The sequence below is a fragment of the Phytophthora sojae genome (assembly GCF_000149755.1).
Source record: "Phytophthora sojae unplaced genomic scaffold PHYSOscaffold_3, whole genome shotgun sequence".
NCBI lineage: Eukaryota > Oomycota > Peronosporomycetes > Peronosporales > Peronosporaceae > Phytophthora > Phytophthora sojae.
In genome coordinates this window covers 1981049-1993250 of record NW_009258117.1, presented here as the reverse complement: position 1 = coordinate 1993250, position 12202 = coordinate 1981049, and the positions used below count along the sequence as shown (strand labels likewise).

The window sequence follows — 12202 nt, the reverse complement described above, 5'->3', positions numbered from 1 at the left end:
CCCGGACACTCCATCCCAGAACACTATTGATAGTGTTGTGGGCACGTTGCCAAAGACGCAACGTATCAATGGCCAGGGTGCGTTCATGGGCCCTCACTCCTCAAAAGCCCGGCACTACAGCACTCGCGTAGCAACTAGTCCACCTCCAGAATGCCGGCTCCTGAAACATGGGGCGCGCGCATTCGGGACAGTCGCTTCCTCGGCAATGTCTACATCCGAGGATTCGGAGCGTTCATGTTGTTCTGCAGCGTCTGCTCCCTCTCGCAGCAGTACTCGTTCGTGAACGACGGAGGCTTGGGCGAGCGGAGCAACATCCGCAGCGTTGCGAAGCATGAGGCGATGGTTTTGGCGGCGTTGAACGCGGCGTCAACGCCCGATGTCGATGCGGCGGAGGTGTGGACACCTTCCGACACTTCAGCTTCAGTGGAAGCCTCAGTAGAACTTGAACCGACACCACCAACGCAAGTACCCGAGCCAACTCCGACTGAAACATCAGCGCCAACACCAGAACCAACACCAGAACCAACACCAGCACCAACTCCTGCACCAACTGAGAAACCCACTGAGAAGCCAACCGAGAAGCCTACGGAGAAACCAACGGAGAAGCCCACGGAGAAGCCGAAGGAGTTGCCGAAGCGAATCTCTGAGCCTCGTCAAGCCGTCAAGAAGGATTCCAAGGGGATTCTCATGTGTCTGCACGACGGTATTTTGGAGCTGGGAATTTCGTTGATCCGCGAGTTGCGGTGCCTGGGCAACAACGAACCGATTGAGGTGCACCACTGCCACGACCTGACTAAACCGTCCGTGGATCTCCTCTTCGGCCTCGACGATAACATCCAAGTCATCGACATTTGCGAGCGTTATGTCATTAAGAAGGTTTTCTCAGACGAAATGGCCAAGAGCTTCCAGAGCTACTGGATCAAACCTCTCGCCGTGCACTTCACCAGTTTCGAAGAACTTATTTTCCTTGACGCAGACGCCATTTTGCTCAAAGACCCCGCCGCACTGCGTGAGAACGAAGGATACAAGGAGAAGGGCACGCTCTTCTTCTACGACCGCGTGATCAACAACAACCAGTATCTCAACAAGCGGGAGAACGGCAAGGGCGCAATCTACCTCCACAAGTGGCTCAAGAGCTTCGACTACAAGCGCTTCGGACTTGAATACGCAGAGCCATCGCCCGAGTTCAAGAAATCCTTCGCCTACCGTGGAAGAACTGCGCACGAACAGGATTCGTCCATGCTGCTTATCAACAAACGCAACGCCGGCAAGGCCATGAACGTCTTGTGGTACCTTATTACCGAGCACCGCTTCATCTACGAGTTCTCCTGGTACGTCCGCGCTGCTCTACGTGCTGTTCTATCTCCACACTACTAACAGGTTTTCTTTGTCTATTTCTCCTCATTGCAGGGGTGACAAGGAGGCTTTCTGGCTATCGTTTGAGTTCTCACACACGCCCTACTTCTTCTCGCCATGGGGAGCGAGTGTCGTGTCCGCTACGGCCAACAAGGACATGGAGCGACACCCGGAGACGCTCTGCGGTAGCTTGGCGCACTTCGACCCCGCAAACACGAGCGCCCCCGCTGAGCTGCTGTATGTAAATGGCCGATCGCTGGTGGACCCCGTGCCGTTCCGCCTGCACAAGCTCAACCTGCTGCAGCCAAACCTCGTCTTCAACATGCTGCCGACGCACGTGACGCCGCGACAGGAGCGACGAGCACCCGCCGGTAAGGGTGAGTGGCCCGAGTGCATGACCGGCATGGGATCCACGCCTGCGCCACCTCAGCTGCTGCTCAACCTGTGGAGACGGCGCCTGCACTTCCAGGCCATCTCCATGGGCTTCATCGAGCCCCTGCTCCAGTGCGATAACCCTGGCGACAGACTTCCAGACATCCCGGAGCCTGTAGCAAAGGCGAAGAAGTAGACCACTTGCATCCCCGCAGCAAGTATAACAACACCATACTTATTGTTTATGCATCGCGCGTTATCTCGTTGCAGTTGCCTGTACCTGCGTGATGAGGTAGATCATCAACCATGTACACTGAGATAACGCGAGTACAGAGCAGGGAAGCCGAAAAATATATTTACTGAAAATATACTTGTATTGTGTTTACTGGTTATTTATTCGCTAATGAAAATTATAGCCATCACGCTATTTATTTCATCATATGCCCTTTTATCTTGCTGTTTGTAAACCCCACAATGAAATTTTCAACAATATCATACAAAAATAATTCATTTCGCGCTTTGAGATTTTTGCAGCAGGTATTAATTTTTCAAAATGTTAAAAATCGATTTAAATATAATTTTCGTCTTCCCTGCCATAGAGTGTTGGTCTCAAGTTCCACAATCAAAGGATTCGATGAGGAGATCACGAATATGTGATATCCTCACTGATGCGTCGTCACTTTCAATTTAGCAGAGCAGAGGCGAGGCCCCGACAGCACAGTGTACCAGCTGGAGGGATTGGAAGCAAAGTGTGCACACGGCACTGGCTTTACATACAAAAGTCAAGTCAACCAAGAACGAACATGGGATCGCCCACGCATGGGGATCCGACAACGGCAAGCCACCGGACCCAGGGAAGCCCCGCCTAGATGACCAGGCGCTCGGCGACGCAGACTCGGAGGAGACGGATTCGATCGTCGCGGAAACGCCGCCTTCACAGGAAGAGGCTTACGAGCGGACAGAGGACGACGCTCCCAGTCAAGCGCGGGGCGAGAAGCCAGAACGACAAGAACCAGAGACCGGCAGCAGCGTAGATGCCCCAGGCTGTGTGGCCGAAGAACGAGAAAGCGGGGCATCATCCGAGCGGTCACCCATCGAGGGAGGTCTGAACGTCCAACCAGAAGAAATCTTCGACGCGTTAGTGAACGAAATGAGAGCTTCACCGGAAGTAGCGCCGCCGGAAGCGTGGAAGTTGACCGTGGCTGATTTATTCGCAACGGTTTTCAAGACGGTTGAGGTGAAAATGGAGCGTATACCGCCTGGAAAGTAGCGCTACCCCAAGCTCAAAGGAGATGAAGCGTCCTGCATGCTCAAGGTATTCGAAGCGGTGTGTGTTACGGGTCAGGGATCCTACACCGAATGGACCACATACGCGACAGTGATCAGCCGAGAACTATACAATACAAGCTGGAACCTTACCACGATCTTGCAAAGCGTCCTCAGTAAGGTTCGGTGGGCAAGAGCGCCAGTGCTCAACCAGTGGGCGGCAAAGGTGAAGCAAGGGTCCGATCGCTCTTCAGCTCCAGCGACAAGCGAGGACCCCCAGGCATTCCCAGTGTTCATGTTTAATCCAGGCAAGTACTCAAGCAATGACATCGAACGCTTCAAGGGAATATGCACGCGAAGAGAACCCGGCAGGGCGCAGCACCAGCTGCGCGAGGGCTCCGATGATGAATGGAAAATCATTCAAGGTCTAGCAGAAGGCAGCATTGTCAGCAGGCGTCTGCCGGATTTCATCAGAAGTATTCTAGACTCTCAAGAGCGGCTGCGTCTGTACAGCACGATTCAAGCGCAGGTTGAAGGGGAGCTCATGTTTGTTTTGAACGGCTATACGGGCGTGCGCGTAAGCCGCCAGCACACACGTGCGCTCCAAGAAGACATTCTGCTCGCAGCCGAGCGGGCTAATGTGAATTTGACGGAGCTGCATGGGTTGCTAAGTCAAACCAAAACGATAAGCTTCAACAGGGTCAAGAAGTCAATCCATTTCTTCTTTTTTGATCGCGCGACAGCTGCGAGGCATGCACTGACACCAGTGCCGTTCAAAGGAAGAGTGTACCGCTTGATGAACGTACACGGGCCCGACCGCGGAACCCCGTGGGAGCGCCAGTTAGGACGCGCTGGTGTTAGTATGAGCCCGCCAACGGGATACGAAGTCTGTCTATACAACATCACGCGCTTCATGGACATCGGACGACTGACAGCCTTTTCTAAAAAGCACAGTCAGGCCGAATTCGACTTCGAGGATCTTGATGCCTGCACGCCGAACTCTCGCACTTCTACAGCGTGGAAAGTAACATTCAAATTAGCAGGATGCCCAGAATTCCTGCGGGGAATCCAACGAATCATTTGGTTCGGGGCAAGCAATGTGATCAAGCACCCGGCTGTAGGTCGTCGCCTGCAGTGTCTACGTTGCGGGCAGCTAGGACACACTCTCGCGCGGTGCAACTACACGGACGACCATTTAAGAGGGCAAGGAGGACTGGTGGCTTGTGAAGAGGAGGTGATCAATCTCGTGGACCTAGCCAAACCGTACGGCAACATGAAGGAAATGAAGGAGGCAGCAGCAAAATGTTTGCGCCTGCACCAGCAAGCGGAACGAGCAGAGGAAGAAGCCGTGAGTCCGACGGCGAATGGCCACGAAGTGGAGCTCGGAAGACCGCAGCGAGATCTCGAACCGGCGGCCGATCAGGCAGGAGAGCCGAAAGGAGATCACCACCGAGAAGAAGCCAGCCAGCAACAGCAGGCACCTACGCCCAAGCCTCAACCCAAATGGGTAACAGTCAAGCTGAAAGGAGGACGGACCTTGTTCGCCCACAGGGCAGCCCTGGACCAGAAAATAAGGCAGCGCACTCGCGATATGACGTCCTAGCTGAAAACGAAGATGAGGAAGATGACGAGGAGGATAGGAACGCTGGAATCGAGCCACTGGCAGATCAACACCAGGAAATCATCGATATCTCATCGGGATCGTCGCAAGAAACCCCAAAAGAGCGTCTCTATAAGGATCTTACCAAAGATGAAAAGAGCCTGTTGCACATAGTGAGACGCACGCCGCCGGCGGTGCCGACAGCCCCGCAACTAGTGGCTTTAAAACAGCGTGAACACCAGAAGCTACTAACTGTGGTGGAACCGCTGCTACCAAAGCAACTCCCCAACATTCCATGGGATACGGTGGTCCCCACCACGATTGACAACGTTGAAGTGGTCGAACGGCTCCTGCATATACGTGAGGTGACGACACCATCGACGGGCAATTGCATGGCGATCGCTATCGTGCAAGCAGTAGCCAACCACGATCTCGCCGCTCATGACGACGTTCTGACTAAGGCAACCGCCTCAATCAAGCGAGGCATCAAATACGCAGGACAGCTTCATACGAGTGACCAGTTCGATCACTACGCAAGGACATTGACATTAGTGAATGTGCAGCGAGGGTGGGAAAACATGCCGCCAGGTGATTCCAAGAAGCAGTTTAAGTGGTACTTGGAGGAGTACGCTGGAAGTGCTTCTGACAGAGACACCATGGTTGAAGGGTTCAACTGGGGTGGCAGTGACCTGATGGCGATGGCAGCAAACTATCTCAAACGATCAATCTATGTATTCGCGCACAACACGCAAGGTGACCAAGCGTGGACTGCGTGATGTATAGACCAAGCTCGCGGACGCGATTCAAAAAGGTCTTCGAAACCGGTCAACAGGTTATGCTGACAGTCCAGGATTGCGTCCAACGTATTCGGGAGGACAAGCTGAAAGCACACGCAGCACCACTAGTCCTACGATTTTGGGGGCGTCACTACTCGGCGTTCGTGCACGTACAGCCAGCCACAAGGCACAGATGCAGGGAAGCGGGAGGGGACGAAGACGGAAGATTTTGAAATGGAGGATACAGAGAGGATTCCCGGTCGCGAGGACGGGTCATCGCGATCGCAAGCCGAAACCACAGCGGAGCCATGGAATCCGGACGAATGGGGTGGCTCGCTAGATGAACTGCACCACCGGCTGCAAGGCATGACGATACCACACGAGCTCAAGTGTGAAATCCAACATATTTTACGGGTAGCAGAGGCAGATCGATACCATGAACTCTTGGGATTCCTAGTCAATACCGTCTCGAAACTATCAGTACAAGAGCAAAACCGTCTCCTGAGCGCCGCCCTGGAGGACGAAGCGAGCCCAACCGTTCGGGAATTCCTTCAGCGGCACCAAGTGCCTTTAGTAGTGTTGAAGCAATGGCAAACCCATGTGCGGGAGAACAAGGAAGGAGCGCTGGACCGAGAACGAGATCAGATACAGGACCACAGTGAGGAATCAACAGGTAGCGCCACGGATCCTCATGACGAGGCCTACGTCCCATCCGGTGACAGGGTCAGCAGCAAACCAAGCCGGCGGAAACCGTACAGGCAGCAGCAGAAGAAGCTGAGGCACAGATCCAAGAAGACAATGCAAAAGAGGGATCACCGTTCTGCCCTCGCTGTGACAAACAAATTCGGCGCATTGTACAGTGCCAAACCTACCGCAGTCGGGCGGAAAAAAGGAAAGCGTGAAGTGACAGAACCCGTTCAATTGTCAGCGCCAGTCGTCGCGAGACCGGACTGGGAACACCACTGGAAATTCTTGGCTCCGGAGTGGGCGGAAGGAGCACAGACGCCGTTCCCGTTGGCCACGAGCAACAACGATAAGTGGCAGCGAGCAGCCGAACTGGAACCACGACGACTGATCCGACTTGTTGAACGGTTCCCGTTTGCAACCGACGTGCTGCAAGCTGTGAGTGATGATGTTCTAATAGCATGGACTGCGGCCTGGCGGAAAGATTGTAGGTTAGCGGGTTTAATCCAGTATCGTGGTCGGACTACCGACAAGTCGATCCACACATGGCTTGATGATTGGACTAAGCGGCTAGCGGAACCACCTACAAAGGAAAAGCGTGCCCCGCCCTTTGACAACTGCGATGACTGGAAGCGAATGCGTTCGCGAGCGTACGGTGATGACTCGCTACTCCAGCAATGCGATTTCGGCAATACACTCAAGCTCGCTCAACATATCTTGTGCGCCATTATCTACGATCCCGAAATTCGCGCGATCACTGGTACGGAAGATGACGTGGAGAACGGCGTACCAACTCAAGTACGGCGTCACCTTACGGCCCTGGACAAGATCGAGAGTTACAAAGCTGCGTATTATGCGGCAGACCGGCAAATCAACTGGGCAGCTGTGGAGAGCTACTTCACCTCGACATTCGAGAGGGAGGAGCTGCAGCTAGCTCTCCAGAATTAAGTTCTCCTTCAGCGCAGTCACAGAGGGTTTGGTGCCCATGGACACTGTACCCTCGGATGCCTTCGGACGGCACTTCCGCCTACAGGAGGCATTTGGTGACAGTAAACGGAAGGGTAAGGCGGCTCTGAAGCCCACCTCATGCAGAATAGCAACGCAAAATCTGCGGGGGTCACGGCAACAGAGAGAAAACATTGGATGGAGGCGTGGCGAAAAGAGTTGCAGCGGGAGCGCCCGCTACTTAGATTTTTACAAGAAACGCATGTGGAAACGGAGGAAGAAGCAGACAATTTAGAGGAAGACTGGCGTAGGCTGTGGGGGAAGCAGCACTGGTCTGGTAAGCAGCTTACATATTGGAGTACCGCCAATCAAGGTAAAACGGGCGGGGTGGCTATCGTGCTGGACCCATCATTGGCCAACAAAGCAGAAGCATGGCATCCTGAAGTGTGGTCGAGCAGGGCGATGGCGGTGAAACTAGGTGACCTCCTGTTGGTAAACATCTACGCGCCGAATCAGTCTACGGACAGGGAGGAATTCTTCAGGTCGATCCGGAATTGGCCGTGGGCTGGGGAGGAAATCATCCTGGGTGGAGACTTCAACGGCGTTCAGAGCCCACATTTGGACAGGCTGGGAAACCGATCAGCCGACGGCCGGAAAGTAAGCAGCTACAAGAATTGGTGCGCCAGCTCAAAGTAGAGGATGCAGCGATCTTGTCAGCGACTGGGGAAGAAATGGCAAACCCCAGTCCGACAGATTGGTTCACCTTTTGGAATAATCGCTCGGCAAGCAGAATTGACAGGTTCTACGTGCCAAGATCTTGGACTGCAGTCGTACAATGGGTCTCGGTGGAAGTTCCGCCGGTGAAGACAGATCATCAAACTGTGAAAGTACATCTCACAATCCCTGTGTTAGGAATCCCACGGCGCAGTGCACGAAAGGTAATATACCCCATTCGAACAGCTCAGCCCCAGCGCGTGATCAGTTAACTGCTGGAGGAGCTTATTGAGCGCGAGGTCGGCAGAGGCATCACAGCATCAACTTGGGATCAGACAACCAGGGCCTGTGTTGAATGTATCAAACGCATCCAGAAGCGGGTGAAACAACGCAGGACTCGGTATGTCAAGAAGCTTCAGAGCCAAGCGCGCGCACAAATCTTTACCAGAGAGGACGCAACAGCAAACGTAGCAGAGGAGCATCATGAGGCAGCCTTAATGAGAGAAGGACAGCGGCTCGAACGAACGACGGAACGCCTCCGGTGGCAATTCAGGCGCATCTCGGATTGGGAACAAGATCAGACGGTGTCGAGCATTCGTCCGATCTACGGAGCGAGCTTCTCCCGGAACATGTCCACAGCGGACAAATTTGCGTCCGAGTGGGCGCCGATCCTGGGGCAAAGTCACAGCTCAGTACCACCGTCGGACTTACAGCACGAGTTTGATGACTTTGTGCAGATACCGGCTCAAAGACAGCTCACGGAGAACGACAATCGGATGTTGATGGAGCCGATCACATTGAACGAAGTTATTCAGGCGATATCGGCACTAAATCGACACAAAGCGGCAGGGGCAGATGGATTGAACAACGACTTCTTTAAGGACGCGCAGGCTCAGTTGTCGCCTGCGTTGGTGACGCTCGGTAATGAACTGCTGAAAGGTGGTAAGCCCCCTATGTCGTTTCTAGAAGGACTCATCATACCACTCAGAAAGAAAGGGGACTCGGATAATGCCATGGATTACCGCCCTATCTCGCTTCTACAAACAGGATACAAAGTATTCACCAAGGTTTTGGCGACAAGGGTACAGCGGATTCTAGGCAAGGTTATTGGAACGACACAGCAAGGCTTCGTGCACAGCAGACAAATGATGAAAACAGTGATGATGATGTTGGCGGTCCTTGCATCGGCGAGAGGGGAACCTGAATTAGCGCAGAGCTAAGCAGGGTGATTGTGTTGCTGGATTTTAAGAAAGCGTACGACACGGAGTTTCTCTTCCTATCGCTATTACGCTTTGGTTTTTCGAAAGAATTCGTAGATATGTTACGACGACTGCATGATGGGACTACAGCTCGCTTTCTGGTAAATGGGGAACTCTCGCAGCCGACAGAGGTGCTATCAGGCATTCGCCAAGGCTGTCCACTGGCGCCTTTGCTCTTCTTGATCGCGGCAGAGGTGTTGGCGCTAGCTATCTCACAGGACTCACAGTTGCCGGGGATCAACGTACCGGGCAAACCGGATGCTGAGCACCGCTTCTCGGCCTTTGTGGACGACTCGACGGTGTTCCTTCAAGAAGCCAAGCAGCTCCCGCGGGTGATGGATATAATTCGGCGCTTTGGAGCACTGTCAGGCCTAAGTGTCCAGCCCACCAAAAGCAAGTTAATTTTTCTGAATACGGCGATGGAGATGAATGAGCTATATGGAATACCGGTACTCGGGCATGGAGAAACTACTCGTTACTTAGGTTACGAAGTAGGAACTCAGGAGCTATCGGGTCACAAGGGGCCCACCGGATCCGCAATATCAAACGAAGATTAGCAACGGCGGCGCAGATGGCTACGAGTGTATATCACCGGGTAACCATCCTCAATGTGATCATGCTACCAGCAATATTGTTCACGGCCGCAGCGTTCGATATACCACCGTGGGCAGGCAAGGAACTTCGACACCTGCAGAAGCAATTCCTGTGGCGCCATTCGATAGCAACGGAAGCAAGCAGGCATAAGGGCAATCCTCGACTTCTGTACACTCCACGAGGCGCCGGAGGCGTGGGGCTCGTATCGATTGAGGTGGCCGTAAAATCTCAAAAAATGAAACATGCGATGCTCTGGCTAATGCAGCAAGAGGATACGTATTCCGCAGCATGGACATTCAGGGGTGGGGAGGCCGACAGTGATAGTACAATAACCCCTACGGAAACCGGGCGACGACAGCCGAAGACACCTTGCAAAAGGATGCAAGAGCTGCTAGGCGGGTGGCTTCAACCCACACAGGAAGAGAAGGAGACTTTACTAAGGCAAGGTACACGGGACCTGGCCCGGTTAGCCGACCAGGCCATTTGTTGGAGGGACGATAATACACTGCAGATCAGGCTTTACGAGGAACTTCCTCGTTGGCAACGGGAGTGGTCGACTGAAGCTAAGACATTCTGGCCCACATATCTGTGGAGCAGTAACCCATGGATTCGAGAAGCAAACCGGGGCATGCTGACAGCCAAGAAATATAACCGGATCCGCGTTTGCACGCTACAGGAGTTGCACATTCAGCGAATAGGACTGGCGGCGTATACGCTCCGGATTCCATTGACGTCGGACGCAACAACGCATCATACGGCTCCGAAATTGTGTCGGTGGGCATTGGCTATTATAGCAGGGTCCCCACCGATAGATATCGCAGAGGAACTGCAGGTGCGGCCAACGGTGGAGCTTCGGCAACCACCGAATCTGCACTATCATTACCATTGGAAAGTCCTAGACACTAAACTCGTCCAAGGGGTCCCAGAAGGAACCGACGGCACCGACGGAGGATATTTTATCCTAAAACCAGAACCGAACGGCGTTCACTGGGCTATCCAACAAGCGTATACCCCAACACCCAAGATGGCCGACGACTACGATGAATTAGCAGCGGGTAGAAGAGGGCTGGTGTTTCAAGCTCACCCCTTGCTCCACCGCTTCCCTTGGGAGGTTCCGGAAACTGTGTCAAACTGCAATGTCTTGTCTGCAATCAAGAAACTACCATTCAAAGCGTTCAAGCAAGAATCAGGACGCGAGCTACGGTCTGTGGTCGCACGCTTGGAAACAACTGCAGCGGCGGATCCATGGCAGCGCGGAGCTATGCAACAAACACCGAAGCAACTGTGGGCTCACAAGAATTCGATTACGGAATATCAAGTATGGGTAAGTTACAGAGCGGCAACGAAGCAACTCAATCTCTTCTTCGACGGCCGTCAAATGGATGCAAGCTGTCGCAAGCTTCAAAGCTGTCAGCACCGAAAGGAGACACTCACGCACATACTTTGGGAGTGTCCGCGCGCCCAAGCATGCTGGAAATATCTTATCAGCTGCTGGGGTAGACGAAGGTGTGATGGCCAGCATATACGGCGAATTGCGCGTCTCGAGTATCACCACCGTTTACAACAGACCTGCGTCGTCGATTTAGCAGCGCGTTTCTCGATCAGACCGACGACTACGCGCGTGAATGGAAACGGATATGGTGGGTTATGAGCACAGTATGCATGACAGTCCTATGGACCCAACGAAAACAAGTGGTTCACAATGGGGGCCAGGTTACCATTGCAAGCAGCGTCGCAGCATTCCAACAGGCTGGACTCCGGCAACTACGAGCACTAGCACGTAGGGAACGCGGAAATCCAAGGACAATAGTTCAAGGCACAAGATTACTTATCTGTTTGGATCTCTTCCAGCGGGCACCAAGAGAGGCACCTCGACCAGAGGCGAGCCACGTACAGCCACCGGGATCATCTCGCTGATCACCTGGCTTAGGACATTCCAGACACTCTCATAACATAAGTTGAATAGACTAGTCTGAACCTCCTCCTCACTGATGCGTCGCTAAACAGCTCGCCGAGATCGCCCAAGGCGCCCACTCACAACGCAATCTGCAACGACATAACCATGAGTTCAAGTGCTACCACAACAGCGGCTTCTAGTCCGTCGTCGACGGATCACGGCAACTTGCGGCCTCTCCATGTGACATCGACAGCTCTCCATGCTGGATCAAAGGACAACAATCGTCGCCAGTCTTCGTCGATGAAGAATTTGCATCAAGTCGAGTCGATTTCCGTGGCCGTTGCTTCAAGCAGCGAATGTTTCCAGGTCGCCGTTTGCATGAAGAGACCAGGCGGACATACCGCCATTTCTACTCATGAGTTATCGCTTCAAGCAACGCGCGCGCCAACGTATCATATCCCGAAGCAGCTCGCCGATTTTCACGCCTTGAGTGTAGCTCTTCGACGCGCGGTGCAAGTCACCCATTTGCTGCTGTCGAGGTGTGTGTTCTGCAAGGCGATGAAAGCGCATTGCCGTTCAAACGAAGAAAAACTGGGCTGCGCTGGCGCTGCAGACGGCCCCAACAAGACCCAACAGCTTGTGAACGCGTTCATGAGCGGCGTCTTCAGACTGGTTTCGCCTTTGCGTTCCTCGACGGACGAGCGCGTGTGCTACGGAGAAGTGCAATGCCGGCACCTTT

General features: G+C 53.6%; 6 protein-coding genes across 6 annotated transcripts; all 6 read left to right on the top strand.

The window, feature by feature from the left end:
- Nucleotides 1-150: 150 nt before the first annotated feature.
- Nucleotides 151-1924, top strand: PHYSODRAFT_491442 (hypothetical protein; the record flags this gene model as incomplete). Its single annotated transcript, XM_009524254.1, has 3 exons — nt 151-423; nt 475-1331; nt 1411-1924. 3 exons carry the CDS (start codon nt 151-153, stop codon nt 1922-1924), a joined length of 1644 nt encoding a protein of 547 aa, XP_009522549.1.
- Nucleotides 1925-3289: 1365 nt separating this feature from the next.
- On the top strand, nt 3290-4597 carry PHYSODRAFT_494182 (hypothetical protein; the record flags this gene model as incomplete). Its single annotated transcript, XM_009524253.1, has 1 exon — nt 3290-4597. The coding sequence occupies one exon, from the start codon at nt 3290-3292 to the stop codon at nt 4595-4597; it is 1308 nt and encodes a 435-aa protein (XP_009522548.1).
- Nucleotides 4598-6390: 1793 nt separating this feature from the next.
- PHYSODRAFT_389914 (hypothetical protein) lies at nt 6391-6972 on the top strand (the record flags this gene model as incomplete). Its single annotated transcript, XM_009524252.1, has 1 exon — nt 6391-6972. A coding segment is annotated over one exon (582 nt), but the record flags the coding sequence as incomplete, so codon positions are not given.
- Nucleotides 6973-10125: 3153 nt separating this feature from the next.
- Nucleotides 10126-10461, top strand: PHYSODRAFT_416955 (hypothetical protein; the record flags this gene model as incomplete). The annotated part of the gene is made up of 1 exon (XM_009524251.1): nt 10126-10461. A coding segment is annotated over one exon (336 nt), but the record flags the coding sequence as incomplete, so codon positions are not given.
- Nucleotides 10462-10632: 171 nt separating this feature from the next.
- PHYSODRAFT_421265 (hypothetical protein) lies at nt 10633-11061 on the top strand (the record flags this gene model as incomplete). Its single annotated transcript, XM_009524250.1, has 1 exon — nt 10633-11061. A coding segment is annotated over one exon (429 nt), but the record flags the coding sequence as incomplete, so codon positions are not given.
- Nucleotides 11062-11099: 38 nt separating this feature from the next.
- Nucleotides 11100-11483, top strand: PHYSODRAFT_496952 (hypothetical protein; the record flags this gene model as incomplete). The annotated part of the gene is made up of 1 exon (XM_009524249.1): nt 11100-11483. A coding segment is annotated over one exon (384 nt), but the record flags the coding sequence as incomplete, so codon positions are not given.
- Between the last annotated feature and the right edge of the window lie 719 nt (nt 11484-12202).